This window comes from Gracilinanus agilis, chromosome 2, assembly GCF_016433145.1.
Source record: "Gracilinanus agilis isolate LMUSP501 chromosome 2, AgileGrace, whole genome shotgun sequence".
NCBI classification, from domain to species: Eukaryota; Metazoa; Chordata; class Mammalia; order Didelphimorphia; family Didelphidae; genus Gracilinanus; species Gracilinanus agilis.
This window is the reverse complement of record NC_058131.1, coordinates 695,297,165-695,314,074: the sequence shown is the minus strand read 5'-3', so window position 1 is coordinate 695,314,074 and position 16,910 is coordinate 695,297,165. Positions and strand designations below refer to the sequence as shown.

The window sequence follows — 16,910 nt, the reverse complement described above, 5'->3', positions numbered from 1 at the left end:
CTATTCCAACCAAGACCCAGGATATGGAGACCGAGACAGAGAAAGGCCAGCCACTGGAATTCAGAGCTCCCTCCCATTGCCTCCAGATTGCTGCCTGCTCAGCCTGCTTTTGGCCTTGGGCTTTCTGCAGTCAGAAGCAGGCCATTGCGGGGTATCTCTTCCCCTTGGGGCAGGATCTGAGAAGAGCTGCCAGGTGGCCCCAGAACATCAGACACATGAGGTTCTTTGCCAGTGGTTTGGCCCCACTGACCCATCTTATAGGAAAACTGAGGTGCAGAGGGAATCGAGGACAGGGCTGCCTTCCCTAATTCCTCCTGGAGCAGCATTTGGTTCCCTGTGCCTTTCCTAGGGACTAGGAGGCTCCTGCCCACAGCTCCAGAGATGGGCCCCAGGAGTGTTCACGGACTGACTTTGCAGCCTACCTGGTTACTGCAAGCACAGCTCCCCAGCAAGCCCTTTCCCTTCCTGAACCAGGGGTGCTGCCTTCTCCGCCTCCTGTGTTAGTGAAGCAGTGCCACCTACTGGCCGCATCTCGCTGCCGCCTGGGAAAGCCTACCTGGTTACTGCAAGCACGGCTCCCCAGCAGGCCCTTTCCCCTCCTGACTCAGGGATGCTTCTGTCTCTGCCTCCTGTGTTAGCAAAGTAGCGCCACCTGCTGTCCACAGCTTGCTACTGCCCGAGAGAACCTACCTGGTTACTGCAAGCACAGCTCCTTAGCAGGCTCTTCCCCTCCTGACCCAGGGAAGCTGCTGCCTCTGCCCTTGGTCTCTACCTGAACCCGTCTCTACCTCCTGTTTGGTGAAGCAGTGCCACCTGCTGCCTGCAGCTCAGCAGTGCCCGAAGGAGCCTGCAGGCCCTTGGCATTGATGGTCTGGAGCTAAAAGCCCGGTTTATGCAGGGCACGTCTTTCCCTTTCTCTGGGTCCTGGGAAGCCGAGACCCCCGGGGGCCCAGTGTGGGGAGCGGCAGGACGCTTCTCCCTTGTCCCTGCCACCTCTCCAGACAGCCGAGCACTCTAATTAGGAGCTCCAGAGCCTGGGCATGTGGCTGGAGTGGGGCAGCCCTCGGGGAACTGCCAGGAGAGGGAGGCAGGCTTGAGCTGCCCTGGGAGAGGACGCTGCCCAGCCAGCTCCAAGGGGGCACGCTCTGCCTCGGGGCATATGTGTTAGGAAGGGCCGTACTAAACTGGGTGGGAGACGAGGAGACAAGGCCTGTGAGCCCATTCCATGGAAGGTCTTTGAAGGGGAGGGATTGGCTGTGTTCTCTCTGGCCCCCCTGAGGCCAGGCTGCAAAGGGGGTGCTGGGGAGGCCCCTCAGGCAGGTTGGCTTCATAGAAGAGAAAGGAGCCTCGCTCTGCCTGGCCTGGGGGGCAGTGAGGAGGGTCTGGGGCCCCCCAAGTGGCTGAGACAGAGAGGTAAACACACGCGGCCTGCCCTCGGGAAGCCTCTGTGCTCTGGCGGGGGCCCTCTGGAAGCTCGTCTGAGGCTTTAGAGAGTGAGTGTGAGGGATGCGGGGGGAGCGCCAGGGGACTAGGAAGAGGTTCCTGCTGCAGGAGGGTGAAGCCGGGAGGTGACGAAGGGGGAGAGAGCTCCTGGCAGGGGGCGCCTCCTGGGCACTTGAGGAATAGCCAGGAGGCCCGAGCTGCACCTTCTTGGAGGAGGGTCACGTGGAAGGGCCCGAGAAGCCAAGTGGACGTGGAGGGGGGAGGTGATGACTGGCCTTTATGTGCCGTGGACCTCCTGTGCCAGGAGCTGGGGGGCGCCCTCTGCAGAGGGTGGCTCCCGAGCCGGGGGCGACCTGGTCGGGCCAGTGCACTTCGGGAAAATCTCTTGAGTGGCCAAATGGAGGATGGGCTGGAGAGGCAGAGTTGGAGGCAGGCGGACTCCCCGGCTGGACAGGGAGGAGAACGGGGGGAGGCCGAGGTAGCAAGAGAGATGAGGGGAGAGAGACAGAGACGGACAGACAGACAAAGGAGGCAGCCGGACAGGGAGGAAGAGAAAAGGAGACACCCAGAGAGAGGCAGAGAGACAGAGAAGGAGGCAGGCAGCTAGACAGGGAGGAAAAGGAGACACAGACAGACAGACAGACAGACAGACAGAGAGCTGGTGTTGTGCGGAGAGACACAGACAGACACACAGACACACAGACAGACAGAGGTCCTGAAGAGCTAGAGGAGTGCCCAGGAGCAGAGTGGCCCAGTGAGGCCTGTGGAGAGGTCAGGGACTCGGGCCAATCCAACATTGGGCCTCCTGGCATGGGGAGCCGTTGTGCCCTGGAAGGTGCCAGGAGGCCAGTGTAAGGAGGGAGCCCATTGGCAGGGCCTTAGCATGGGCGCTGCATACAGTCGGAGCCTAATGAATGCCCGTCTGTCTCTGGCTGGAGGAAGGACCTTTGGAGGCCTGGGGGGCCTCGGGTTGCCCTGAGGAGGGAGAGAGGGGGCATCCGGTCAGCCCAGGGCTGAGGGTGGTGGGTGGATTCCTGACGTGTTCTCTGGGCTGAGGGCTCCCCTGAGCTGGGGTGTCGGGGGGACTCCTCTCTCCAAGAACCCCCTGCAGCTCTGAGGGGGAGGAGGAACACACGCATGTGCATGCACACATGTATGTGTATGTGTGTGCACACGTGTGGCCTGCGTGCATGCTCATTTCTGCCTCAGGGCCAGAAGCTGCCTCTCAGATGTGAGAAGCATTTCTCTGGGTTCTTGGGGGTGGGGGGCCTAATGGGGCCTCTGAACCCCACTGTCTTTTTTCCCCTGGTGGGGATCCGTGTGTGCGGGGGTCCTTAGGGCGCAGGGTCAGCACTTCAGGGACCGAAGGGCCTGCTGCGTGCCAGGCACTGGGCACACCACCAGGCACACGCACGTCCCGGCGAGAGCTGTCGCCTGAGCCCCGGGGAGGGGTGGATGTGAGGCCCAAAGGGAACGGGCATTTCCCTGGGTACTCGCTATGCCAGGCTGTGCCGGGCACTCGGCAGGTCAGAGCTCGTGGGCTTTCCCGGACACGGGGGGCAGCGAGAGGCTCAGTAGCCGCCCCCTCCCCCCACCCCGGGGCCCACGTGCACGAGGCTGCTCCTCTGCTCGGGCCGCGGCCACCCTGGGGGGCAAACCCGGCCTCTGCCCTCCTCTGCTTTGGGCCTCCATCCTTCCAGCCCCCCCAGCGCCCCCCTGGAGCCCTCCCTGACCACCCCAGCCCTGGCCCCCCTCCCAGCTGGGCCCCCCCGGCTCACCGGCCCCCCTTGCCTTCCAGAGAGCTCCTGTCCAGTGACGCCATGAAGGAGTATAACCGGGCCCGCGTGTACCTGGACGAGAACTACAAGTCTCAGGAGCATTTCACGGTAAGTCGGCGGCCCGGCTCCGGGCCCCTTCCCCGGGGAGGCCCGGCTCTGGATTTGGGCTGGTGCCAGGGCCCCAGGGGAGGAGGCTGGGCAGGAAGCCTGGGGGCCGCTCTGGAGCCCGGCGCTCTGCCGACCCCCAGAGGCGCACCCCGGAGCTCGCATGGCCCAGGTTTGCTCTGGTCTCCTGCCCGACGGTGAGGCTGCGCAAGGGCGCCTTTGGCAGTGATGAGAAGTGGGACCCCCCCCATTGTGTCTGCACCCTGGGGCTCACGGGAGGCTCAGTCCCCTCCAAGAGAAACGAGGCCCCTTCTGGGTCCCCCCAAACCCCTACCTGCTGAGACTTTCCTGGAGTCAGCAAGCCCCGGGCTCCAATCCTGCCTCAGGCATTTCCTAGATGTCACCTTTCCTGCCTCAATTTCCCTAGCTGTAAAATGAGGGAATCGGACTTGGTGCCCCCCAAGGATGCCTCTCTGGCTAAGTGTCAGATCCTCTGTGAATGCTGTGCCAGGGGGTCGGGCCTAGCGAGGCCGGCTGGCACAGAGGAAGCTGCCCTCTGCTGGGGGGCAGCCAGGAGCACCGTGATGTTCCCTGGGGAGGCGGCACCCACGGAACCGGAGTGCGGGGATGGACGGATGGAGGGATGGTGGATGGAGGGAGGGAGGGCTCGCCTCAAAGGTCAGCGGCTTGGTCAGTTGTGGGAGGCTGAAGAGGGAAGGTGGTGGATGCCAGCTCTCTGCTCCCGCCGTGCCCTGCACTTCCCATGTGACAGGCTGGGCATCCGGAGCCCCCGGGGGATGCTCAGAGTCGTCCTTCAGCTTGGCATAAGCCAGATTTGGGACACCCAGAAGGCCTCGGTTTGGGTCGGAATGACCGTGGCGTGGCAGGCAGTGCTGTCCGGGGGCAGCGGGCGCTTGGGGAGGCCCGAGGGCCGGGCCTTTCCCTCCGCGTGTGCTCTGAGGCCGAGCCGTGCTCTCGAGTGTCCTCTTGACCAGGCTTCGGGCCCGCCGCCGCTGGCTTCGGTCAGTGGTTTCCCTTCCTTCGGGAAGTGCCTTGTGAAGGCCTGGCGGGGGCCCTCGGGGGTGTCTCCAGGGCGGCCCGGGCCACACGCCCTTTCGGGGGGATTCGCTACCTCCAGCCTGCCGGGCATGCTGGAGTCTGACGTCTCCTCCCCTCCCTGTTAGCCCCCTTCGTGCCGGACCTCCGAGCTGCCAGGCCGGGCATCCCGTAAGAGGGTTTGCATGCCAGGCTCTGACTTCAAGGGGGGCTGGGCATTTCCTAGAAGTCCAGACCGCGGCCTCCGAGGTCTCCACCCCAGCGCTCCATCTCTGGCGTCTGAGGCCGTTTGGAGTCCTCCAAGAGTGGGAAGCTCACCCCCTGGCAGGCAGTCCCTTGAGCTCCACTTTGCTGTGCCTCCTGCTGCCCCTTCCCCTGCCTCAGTTTCCCTCACAGGCCAACATCTGTGGCCTGGGTGCAGGCTGGCGCTCCGTGGCTTGGGCGGATGGGAAGCGGGCTGACCTGGCGTTGGCCGTTTGTCCTGGGGGTGGCCCCTGGCCCTGGCTTGTCCCGGAAGGCCCACGTCGCCGGCCAGTGAGAGGGAGCCGGCGTAGGAGAGAGGGACGGACACAGGCGTGCCGGGAGGTCTGGGGAGGCCCGCGGGGAACCCCGGCAAGGAAGGAGCCGGAGGACGGCGGCTCCTCCGAGGCTCCTCCGAGGCTCCGGGGGAAGGGAGAGCTTCCTCCTATTCGCCACGAGAGGGCGCCAGAGTCGCACGAGGAGTCCAGCATCTTGTTGGTTCCTGCCTTTGCAGATGAGCCAGGGATGGGGGCCGCTGGGGGAGGGGGTGACATCCGAGGGGTTTGGCCGTGCTTGGGGCCCCGAGCCAAGACCTCCGAGGGCCCGAGGACCTGGAAATGGCTGCAGAGGCCGGGGGCCGCGAAAGGGCCCCAAGGCCTGGAGCTCTGCAGGACCCGCGTCTGCTTCCCTCCATGCTGCGAGGGGCTCCTTCCCTTCCTTCCCTGGAGGGACCCCCAGAGGCGCCCCCTTCTCTGCCCCTCATGCCAGCCTTAGTTATGTGGAGGCCATTCCTGGCTGCCTCCTCTTCATGCCCCTTCCGGGCTTTATTTGCATTATCCAGGACTTGAGAACTTAACCCTTTCATTTCTAAAACCAAGGAACTGGGCTGTGACTCATGAGTTCTTCTGGCTGGCCCCAGCTCTACTTCCCTTGAGTCTCGAGTTCTAATTCAGCCTCAGCCACTTAATTTCTGGGTGTCCCTGAGCGAGTCGCTTAAGCTCTGTTTGCCTGTTTCCGCCCTCCTATTTGCAGACCTGAAAGCAGCGGGGCATTGTGGGGAGTGGCAGGACCCAAGCCTGGACCCTCCCAGAATCCAGCTGGGACTCCCTGGAGGGAGCAGGAGCTGAGGGCGAGGCCCATCCTGTGGGGGGGCTCAGAGAGCTTATGAGAGAGAGCACCAACAGGAAGCTGCAGACGGCGTCCCTTGTGTGGATGCAGCACCGTAGCAATACTATTAATGATGATAGTGACAGTTTGTAGCACTCATGTAGTTAGTGCCCAAATGTGTACAGAGAGCTTTAGAAATATGGACTATTATTATTCCCATTTCACAGAGGCGGAAACTGAGGCAAATTGAGGGAAAATGATTTGCCCAGAAATTGTATATCCAGTAAATTTCTGAGGCTAGATTTGAACTCGGGACTTCCTGATGCCAGGCCCTGCTTCAAGGTTTATAAAATGCTTTCCCCCCCATGGCCCTGGAAGCCATCGTGCTCACTTGAAGGACAAGATTAGTTGACCTGGCCTGTGGACCTTTGGCTGGCTCACGACTTAGACCCCTTGGCTAAGCCCCCCTTGGGTGGAGTCTCTAGGACCGGCACCCCCCCCTTGGCTCCCCCCACTTCCTCACTCCTGCTGTTTGCTAGCTCTGCACTAGGCCCTGGGAGGCCAGAGGCAACACGGGGGCGAGCAAGCGCGTCTGAGCTGAGAAGAGGTCGCCCAGAGTGGCCCCTTGGTGGGGCGGGGGCTCGAGAATCCCCTGGGGTTGAGAAGGCAGTCCTAGCAGAGTGGGGAGGGGGTGATATTCTCTTACTCTGGCTCATGAAGCTCCCTCTGCCCAGAGCCCCCAGCTGGCCAGAAGTGGCCCAGGAAAGCTGTTTAGATCCGCCCCAGCGGGGCCCTTCATCCTAGGGCTCACTGGGCCCTGGGCGCAGGCAGGCTGTGCAGACGTTATCCCCTCTGGCTGCATCCTCTCTCAGGACGGCACTCGAGGCCCCATTCCTTCAGACTCAGACAGTCAGGGTGTCACTTCTATTTGTGGGGTTGTCCTAGGGGCAGTCAGGGGGCCGGGCCCGGGTCCTCATCTCTTCGAGGCAGCCTCTATTCGTGGCCCGTCCCTCCTTGCGTGTCTGTAGCCACCGTCACCATTGGAAGTTGAGCCAGCCTTGAGACATTTAAGTCCAGTAACGAGAACTGATTAAGCGCCTACTACAAGCCATGCACCGTGCAAGGTGCTGGGCATTCAGTCCCCGACCTCAGGCAGCTTCTACTCTAGCTGGAGAGTTAGCATATCCATAGAAGAGTGGGCTTCCAGATGGTGATCAGAGAGACCTGCTTACTGAGAGGGAGGCGAGGGCACCAGCAGCTAAGGCAGCTAAGGGCCAAGTCCACTCCCTACAAGCATTTCTTAAGTGAGGACTGTGTGCCAGGCACTGTGCTGAAGGCCCAGAGGGCTCAGGAGGAGGCTTTTTTGCTGCTTTTATTGATTTCTTTTGCTCGTGGGAATGTTAGAAATGCCCTGCCTTGTGGCTGGCTTGTGGGGTGCTTAGTTTCCTGTTTGGGAAGCTCATTTCTTGCTTATTAAGTTAAATGCTTGGCCCTTAGATGGTTTCTTCTTTTTTTAAAAACCCTTACCTTTGGCCTTAAGCTCAATACTGTGAATTGGTTCTAGGGCGGAAGAGCAGGAAGGGCTAGGGAATGGGGGTTAAGTGACTTGTCCGGGGTCAGGCAGTTAGGAAGTGTCGGAAGCCAGACTGGAACCCCGAACCCCCCATCTCCAGGCCTGGCTCTCTATCCATTGAGCCACGTAGCTGTCCCTTTCAGGTGTCGCCGCCTTTTCCCTTTCCTTCTTGTTTCACAGGGAGGTTCTCTCCAGCCACCTTCCCTCCCAGGTCCTCATCTGAGCTGGCCCCTTATTGATCACTCTCAGAGCTCCCTGTCTCCCCCAGCCTAGGCCAGCCTCTCTGACATCCTTTTCAAACCAAAAGACCCTTGGAAACCTCTCCCTTCTGTTAGGGAAGTATGGAACAAGGGCTGGCCTGCCCCCAGCCCCTCAGAGGGAAGATGGGTGAGGAAGCGCACCTTCTGGGGCACTTTGGTCATTTTATTAGAAGCCAGTTTCCCGTGTTACTACCTTGGGCAGGCAAGCACGAGTTATGGTGGGTCTCCCTCTGCCCCTGTGTCTGCCCGTCTCCGTGGGAGCTCGTAAGTCTCTGGCCATTCCTCTCCTCCAGCATCGCCTCTGCTTTTCTTTCGGCCCCGTCTGAAAGTGATCCGTGCCTAATGGGCCTGGACTTGTGGCGCCGTTCCTGGGAACTCTAACCCATCTTTCTGAGCAGGGCTGTCATGTTCCTTCTCAAGATGCCATCAGATTTCTACACATCTTGGGCCCACCCTCTGCATGGCCAAGACTTTTATTTTGAAACCGTTCCAAATAGTTATTCTCTATCATGAAACTTAAAATTGAATACTTTAAAATGTAAATTTAACATATTAAAAAAACCAAAGGCATGTAATAAATCCATTATTTCACATGTGGATCTCATCTTGTTGATGCTTTTTTAAAAATTTCATAATTTAAAATTTTTTTTAAAATAAAATGTCTGAAGAGCTAGATGGTACAGTGGGTAGAGATCCAGGCCTGGAGATGGGAGGACCCGAGTTCCGTCCTGGCCTGAGACACATCCTCGCTGTGTGACCCTGGGTGAGTCACTTAACTCCATTTGCCCAGCCCTTAAAAAAAAAGGTTAGTTCCTAGATGAATTCCCACCAGTCCCTTTAGGCAATGCAAACTTTTCGGCTGTGTCCAAATTGTTTCCTTTATTCACTTTAAAGTTTACTTGAGAGTGAGCCTTCTCCTCCTTCCTGGGCTGACCATCATTGCTCTAGGTGCTTTGGGATCCTGTTCCCAAAGTTGAAGGCCCTGCTCCCCCTTTTTCATTCCTCTTTCACAGAGTCTAAGACGGAGGGCCTTTTCCCCCAGACGCCTATTATTTCTGCTCCAATTGTGCTAATTACATCATTACAATTAAAATTACATATAGCCGATGTAACCTACATCAGACACCGTGTCAGCAGGAGAGTGATTGTAGGTCTGCAGCCCGGCTGGCCGTTACTCCTGCAGGCCCTCTGGGACTAGATGGAGAAGGGACTCTTGGGATCATCTGGCCTGGGGGGCTTCCCTCCAACCTGGTTGCTTTCCTCTTTTGATGACTCTCTTTCCATCTCATGGACTTCTTTGCCCATCCTGGGGTTTGGATTTTATGCATTTAAAAACGTGATTCTGAGAAGGGGACTCCAGGTGTCCCCCAGGCTGCTGCCCACCAGAGGGTGAGGAATCTGTGACCTAGTCCAGCCTTCCCTTGCCATTGGGTGGCCGAGGGGGGACACGTGCCTGCTGCCCTCCCTCCATGACCCCATTCTTTCCACGTCATCCTGCTGCCTTCTTGGTATTTGTCTGGCTTCTGGCAAAGACTCAACCAGCCATGTTAGGCATCATCTATCTCTCTTCAGAAGCTTGCCCTGCCTGTGGTTTAAGCAGAGGTCTAGAGATAAACGTTCCATTTTTTGGCATCATCTTAAATTATCATTATTTTCTGTCATCTAATTGGGCAAAATAGTTTCTGCTAATTCCCTCTTCATTTGTCATGCGTTATCCTTTTTCGTTTAGGATGCTGGCAATTTGATTTTGCCTTTTTGAAAGCAAGTCGGACAGACAAGATCCAATTAACTAGCAGTCTGTCTATTAGTGTCCCCCCCACAAAAAAGCCATCTAGAGTTGTTTATCCTTTTTTGTACTGAATTTTGTTTATCTCTTCTTTGATTTTCCGAATTTCTATTTTTGTGCTTCATTTTAAAAAATTGGTGTTTCGCCAGTCTCTTTTGTGGCATCTCTGCTCTATTGGCCTGTGCTTTCCCTCTTCTGTTCATGAATGTGTTTAGAGATCCGATTTCCCCCTAAGGACTGCGTTGGCTTCATTCCAAGAGGTTTACTCTTGTTTACTCTGGCCATTTTCTTTCATGAAATTCTCTGTTGTTTGAGGGACTTCCGGCATTGTTTCGTCTCCATTTAGGTTGGGTTGTTTATTGCAGTGACGTGTATATATACGATCTATTTTCTGTTTTGTTGAGCCCCAGCGCATGGTCAGTCACTTTTTGTAAAGGTTCAGCGATTGTTTTCTCTTCCCAGTCAGTGATTGCCAGATCCCTGTTTATCTAAACTGGCCATCAGGTCCGTGCCTTCCTCCTTACTTCCTTTGGGCTTAGACGTATCTAGGTCTGAAAGGGGAACATTTTGGTCTCCGGCTCTTCTTCTGGAAAGCCACCGCTTTCTCCCAGCAACGGAGTTAATGAATGTTGCCTTCAAGCATTTGGCTGCTTCCCCCTCGAGTGCATTTATATGAAGTATCAGCAGGGACAAGGCGCTGCCAGGCTCGGTGTCAAATGGTCCCTGGGAGCTCCGTGTCTCTGGTGTCTTTAAATAGCTGCCCCTCTTCTCTCTCTCCACACCAAGACTCCTCACTTATTTGTTTAGTTCTTCATTTTTCCCATCATCTTAGCTGAGGCTCCCCGTGCAGATGCCTAGAAGTTGCCCTTTTTTTCCTTCATGAGACCGGCCGTTTGATCTCCCCCTTGCTTGTCCTCTCGTCCAGTCTTTGGGAATATCATCAGCACACCTGCCAGGGACCCCTCCGCCTGACGTTAATAAGCAAGAGAGGGGCCCCATCCCAGCCTGAGGTCCTGCCCTGGGCTTGTAGTCAGGCTCTCTGGGGGTGCTGGGTTTGCAGCTGCCATCTTTGTTCCAGACCTCTCTCAGGTGCTGCCTCCCCCTTGAAGCCTTCTCTGATGCCTCTGGCTGTTTGTGCTCTCACCCTTTTCCCAAATTCTTTGTATTGATTCCTCTGGACACATCTCTCCACAGTTCATACTACAAGGGAGTCAACTGAGGCCCAGAGGGGATGGGACGTGGCAGGGGCAAGGCAAGCGCCTTATCAGTCTGTCAGTGTTTATTAAGTACCTGCTCCATGCCAGGTCCTGTGCCAGGTGCTGAGGATACAGAAAAATTGTCCTCCAGGAGCTCCCAGGAGAATGGGGGCAACAACTGTGGACAGGATAAACAGGAAGTAATGAACAGGAGAAGGCCTGAGAGAAGAGGGGTGGGGGAAGGCTTCCTGGAGGAGGTGGGATTTAGCTGGCACTTAAAGGAAGCCAGGTGGGACAGTAGTCAGAATGGAGGAGGGAGAGTGTTCCGGGCTTGGGAGACGGGCAGAGAAAGTGCCCAGAGCTGAGGGATGGAGGGTCCTGTTTCTGGAGCAGCCAGGAGGCCAGGGGACCTGAGGAGTGAGATGAAGGAGCCTGGAGAGGGAGGAGGGGGAGGGCGGGCAGGCCCTAGAATGCCAACCAGAGGGCTATAGGGAGCCATTGGAGTTTAATGGATAGAGGAGTGGCGCGGGGGTCAGGCCTGCACTTTAGGACGGTCCTTTTGGTCACTGACTGGCCAGAGGAGAGCCCCCAGTAGCTCCTGCCATATAGACCAGGCATGAGGGGAGGACAGGGGCCTGCACCAGGCAGGGACCTGCTTTAGAGAGGCTGCAGAGCCCGGCGCCCTCTTGGATCTGGGGGGTTAGAGCTGAGGAGGCCGGGGTGACTCGTGCCCTCCACGGGAGCAGGGGGAAGGTAGCGAGGGTGGTGGTCTGGGGTCCAAGTCGCCCCCCTCTCTTTTGGGGATGCGGAGTTAGTCAGAGGCGAGACTGAGGCCGGGCCTCCTCCTCTTGCCAAGTTCTTCCTTGAGCCGCGTCCGCCATTAAATCAAACGCTCCCGGTGGCTTTATTTCTCCAGTTTAACAGTGACCAGAAACTGAAACACGCTCGAATCGATAGGCCACATCAACCCCTTTTAGGGATGCTTTATGAGAGCCGTAAAACAGGCTCCAGCCCCTGGGCCGCGGGCAGCCCGTCCGCAGCGCTCCCTTCGCTTCCGCGGCTCTTCCCAGAAGGAGCAGGCGGGTGTCCTTGCAGGCCCAAAGCTGATGCTCCGTGGCTGAGTCGCCTCTTTCCTCGAAATCATTGTTTCCTCTGTGCTGTCTGGTTGATGGGGAGCCCCCATCATCTCCTTGGGGGAGGGGAGTGGCCTGAAACCCAAACTTTCCTTGCTGGTTTCGGGGGGCTGCCAAGATGCCCGGCACCACCAGGGAGGTCCAGAAGGCCCCAACAGAGATACAGCCCCCTCTGACCTCGGGGGGTGATGCCGCGTCCCAGACCTGGCCCCGCCGCGGCCCAAAGGGAGCCACAGCAGGGCAACAGGACATGGAGCCGGTCCCGGAAGCCCCAGGGCCTTCCCCCTCCTCCCTTCTCCTTCCCAACAGGACACTGGCCCAGGCCCCGAAAGGCCCTCCTCCTCCTCCTCCTCGCCCAGAGAGAAGATCCTGGGCCTGGGCCGTCCTCAGGGTCTCCTGGTCCCCACAGCTCCGTGGCCCCGGCGCTGCTTTTAGGCGCTTCTCTTTGTTCCTGAGTGTGTGTCCTCTGGGCTCTGTGCCTCGTGCGTGTGAGCCGCGGCCACCTCACCAGTGTTGCATCATCCATCTTGGTCTGAGCCACGGAGGATCCAGCCTCTTGGCCACAGCGCGGTCCCTCCCCCTACTGGACAGAGCACTGATTAATTCTGGTCCAGAGCCCTTGGGACCTGGGGCTGAGGTAGGAGCCGACGTGCCTGGCTTTGTGGCCAGAGATAACCCGGGAGAGTCTCGAGCCCAGCTCATTTCCAGCAACCTTGAGTGGCTGACCCCAGGGGGATGGACCTGGGGCTCGGTGACGCCTTAGAGAACACTAGTCTAGCCCCCAGCGCGTACACACACGCACTCGCACACTCACTCACACTCACACATACTCACACACACTCACTCACACACACTCTCTCACACATACACACACTCACACACACACTCACACTCTCACTCACACTCTCACACACACTCACACACACACTCACACACTCACACACACTCACACACACACATACACACTCACACACACACTCACACGCACACACACACTCACACACACACACTCACACACACACTCACACTCTCACACACACACACTCACACACACACACACACACTCACACACTCACACACTCTCTCCCTCCCTCCCTCCCTCTCTATCTCTGTCTCTTTTTGATTGGTAAGAAAACTGGCCTAGAGAAGCCCTGTTGAATGGCCGTCACGTGTGTGCCCTGGGCTTGGGGCTTTCCTCTTGCCTAATGGGGTGAGAGGCTGGAGGAGGCTCCCCTCCCAGGCAGCCCCCCGGCTCTCTGGGGGAAGCCCCCCGTCCCCATGGAGCTCTGAGGCGTGGCGCTCCGCTCTTCCTCCCCGACCCTCCTGGACCCTCTCGGCATGGGCCTTGGGGGCGCGGCGACAGGCCCTTTAGTACTTGGCCGGTGGCGGGAGGCTCCCGGCCCACAAACTGTGCCCGCCGTCCTGGGAGGGGTGGACAGCCGGTCGGTCGGGGGAGAAGGGGGCCGGGGGAGCCGCCTCCGCGGGGGCTGTCACGGGAGCCGGCGAGGACTCGGTGGCCCGAGCCAAAGCGGGCCCCGCCGACACCGAGCGAGTGCTCGTGCTCCGCCTTCGAGGCTTTCCGGGCCTCTATTGATCCGCCTTTGCAGCGGCCCAGAAAGAATGTGTCTAATTTAAGTGGCCACACCGAGGAGTATGGAAAAAGCATCACTTATCCCCGGAAAGGCCCGGCACGTCAATAGGGACATAACACGAACGGCTTTCCTATACTCCGCCTCGGAGAATGGCTAAATGAGGAAGAAATTGCAAATTTATTTTCGTATCGTTTCAACAGTTGTCTTGTTTTACGTCCGCAGTAAAGCATGGAGCCGGGAAGTGCCCGTCAGAGAGCCTTTCACAGACATTTGTCTGAGCGGGGCAGCAGCGGGAAGGAGGGCCGGAAGGGGACGCGCCGCTCTGGCCGCTGGCCTGGGGACGGGGAGCGAGGCGGCGCCTTTGGCTTCCTCCCCCGGGCTCCCGAGCCAGCCCCTCGAACCCTCATCCAGGCCCTCCGACCGCCTGTTCTCAGTCTGAAAAGAAAGGAAGACGCCGTTCCAGGCGCTTTGTTAGGAGCAGGCGTCTGTGGAGAAGGGAGGCCCGGCCCGGGGCCGCTCCCAGGCCTGAGCGGGGCAGGGACTTCTGGCATCTGCCGTGAGCTCCGAGACGAAGGAAGGGTCGGCCCATTCCGCCCCCCTTCTGGAGGGGCCACCCCTGGTTCTCACGACGCTCCTTGATGGCCCTCGGGGTGTCTCTCGCGTCTGCTGGGGCCCTTTCTCCGGAAGACCGAGAGGTGAGAGCGTCCTCCTGGGAGGGCCCCCACTTCTCAGTTTGGGGCCAACGGCAGCGTGTGCCCAGCCACTGATGGCCACCGGCGACCCCTATTGTGGGGTTGACGTCATCCGCTCGCCCTGGACTCGCTCCTGGCAGGGATGACCCCTGTGGACGGCCTCTGGCACGGCAGGTCCTGGGCAGGTGTGCCAGGATCCCGGGGCAGGACATTGCCCTCCTCTGGGTGTGCCCTGGGGAGATGGTCCAGCGTGTGCTTGGGGGGCTTAATCCCAGGGGCTCCCCCAGGACCCCGCCCAGAACACCAGGAACTAAAGGGAGATACGTGGCGAGCCAGCAAAGGCAGAAGTCGCCTGCTCATCTTCTGCGGGGGGTGAGGTTAGGGTTATTATAGAGTGAATCACTTTCTGTGCTTTCAGGGGGTGGGGAGGGTCCGAGGGCGATGGCCCGGGCATTTCAAGAGGCCTCTTTCAGAGTCCTGGCTCTGCCCCAGGCAGGCTGGTGCTTCTGTTCCCCTACAACAGTCCTAAGAGTCACGAAGTGGTAGGAGTGCACCCATTTTACAGATGAGGAAATGGAGGCCCAGAGAAGTGCCTTGTTTCCATGGGGATAGTGTGGATGCAAGTCACGATTTGAACTTGGTTTTCTCACTCCAAGCTCACTCTCTGTCCCTGGAGCATGTTGGCTCCGACTCTGAATGACAGCGGACGGTTTGGACGTCCCACTGAACTTACACAGGCAGAACGTGGGCTGCACCCCCAGGAAGACATCGAGCTTCCGATGGACCCGCAAGGCCCGAGAGCGTTCAGAGGGAGCTTTGGGCAGCGTGGCAGGCTCACTCCAGAGACGGCGTGGCGCCGAGGTAGCCAACGAGCTCGAGCCAAGGGCGTGCGATGGGCCAGCACTAGGGAGCCAGGCGTGCGGAGGAGCGTCTTCCTGAGCGTCGTGGAGGCGAGACGGAGCCCGGGGCCAGAGCGTGGCTGAATGGCGACGGGACGGGGCGCCGTTGGGCGTCCGGGGGGTGCAGTGGGGTGTGCTGGGGTGATCAGGAGGGAGAGAATCCTGGTGAACGTCGTCGTCGGGCTTCTGAAGGCCGCGCCGTCGCCCAGGCGCACGCAGGTCTGTCCTGTAAGAAACAGGGGAGCCGAGAAGTTCTCCTGCGCCTCCGGCTCGGTGCTCTGGGGGGCCGATCGCCTCCTCTTCGAGGCCGTGACGGACGAGAGGCTCGCCGTGGAGCGGGGCTCGCCGGTGCCGGCCGTGGGCTTTCTTGGCTTTCTTGGCTTAAAGATCCTGGAACGGTTCGCCGTATCCTTCCTTCTCCAGGGACTAAGACACAGAAGTCCAGGCTCGGCCACGCTCACGTAGCTGGTAAGCGTCCGAGGCCACATTCGAGCTGCGGTCAGCCCGGAGGACAGGGAGGGAGACTGGGGTGTGCGGAGGGACAGAGAGGCAGAGGGAGAAAGAGCGGCGGAGAGCTGTCGTTACTCCCTGCCTTCTGGGCCTGGCAGCCTCCTCTTTAGATGGGGGCCACGAGACAGGCCCAGACGGGCCGGGCCAGGCCCTCTCGCCCCCACGCCGCCTCTGCCCGCCATTTTGCAGCGGAGGGAGTTGAGAGGGAAAGTGACCCACCAGCTCGCCTCCCGCCTGGGTAAATCAGGCCCGGATCCGTCTCCTCGTGATCCGACGTGGAGGCCCGAGTGGCGCCGAGAAGAGAAGCCTGTGGCCCGCCCTGCCAGCCACAGCGAAGCATTCCTAAAAGACCGCCGGAAACTCGGCCCTGCTGGCTCCCTCCAAAAGGGCTCGTCTTGCCGGTGACTTGCCAGTCCCCAGCCACCGCTTCCTCGGGGCCCCCGCCTTACCCTCCGTACCCCACATGGGCAGGGGAGGGCTCCCTAAACAGCTTCCCTGCTGCCGGCCGGGCCTCCCTCTCAGGACGCGGCCCAGGCCTCCTGGCCACGGAAGGGCTGGAAGGCCTTTGGGCGATTTCTTGCCTTGCCACGTCCTTAATGGACTGACCCACCTTTAGCTGAGCACGGGGAGAGGAGACTGAGCGCCGGCCGCTGGGGCATCATTTCCCCGGACCCAGGGCTCTGCCCGGGACGGCAAAGGGCTCTCCTCGCTCCGGGGCAGTCGGGAGGCTCAGTTCCGAGCCTGGTCCTCTTGGGTTCGTCGGCCACAGGCTGCCTTGGATCTGTGCGGGCGGCAGGAAGGAGACGGGGCTTCCGGAGCCTCTGTCCCAGCGGGGCCCCTCCGGCCACAGGGCAGAGAAGAGCCGTTCCTCGGGCCAGTCCCGTTATTTCTCTCAGCCTTGCTAAGAATTGCCCTTAGAAGCTGCGCCAGGCCATGAGGTCCCAAGTCAGAGAAGAGGAGCTAGTGAGTGGTGCGTGGGGGCCCCCACAGAGCCTCCCCTCCCAGGCTGTGAGGGGGTTCGCGTTGGCCGTTTCAGAAAGCCCCGAGCCGAGCCCCAGGAAAGCCCGGCTCCTCCCATCTCCCGGCAGCCCCTGCCTCCGGCCTCCAGGGACAAACGGCCTTTGCGGGCAGGACGGAAAAGTCCGGGAAGGGACGAGTGTCCCCAGCTATGAGACTCGGGGTTCGCTTCCTCCCTTGGCATCGAGGCGGGCCGCCCCATCTCGGCAACTCTGGCCGTTTCCTGACTCACTCTTGGCGGCTTCCAGCATCCCCGCCAAGATCAGCAGAGCAGCAGGACTCTGCAGTGATGCCTTCTCCTCCCAGGGACCCTCCCCGACTTCTCCCTGGCCCCTCCCCCTTCCATGTCTCTCTTCTGAGGAAGATTTGGGGAGGGGGGGCTTAGGGAGAATTTGTGGGATTTACTGGTGTTCTCTGATTCAAGGCATGGGAAGGAAAAGGATGCATCTGTGATGAGAGAACCGATGGGCCTTTGGATCCAGCTCCCCCCCCCCCCGCCAGCTCCATCCCTCCCCGCCCCCCC

General features: G+C 59.6%; 1 protein-coding gene across 1 annotated transcript in view; it reads left to right on the top strand.

The window, feature by feature from the left end:
- The window catches only part of INPP5A (inositol polyphosphate-5-phosphatase A), a 147,204-nt gene that overhangs the window by 43,432 nt on the left and 86,862 nt on the right, over window positions 1-16,910 (top strand). Inside the window, exon 6 of the mRNA XM_044660306.1 lies at window positions 3,242-3,329. Within this exon, the coding sequence (XP_044516241.1) occupies window positions 3,242-3,329 (88 nt within the window). The remainder of the gene's footprint in view (window positions 1-3,241; window positions 3,330-16,910) is intronic.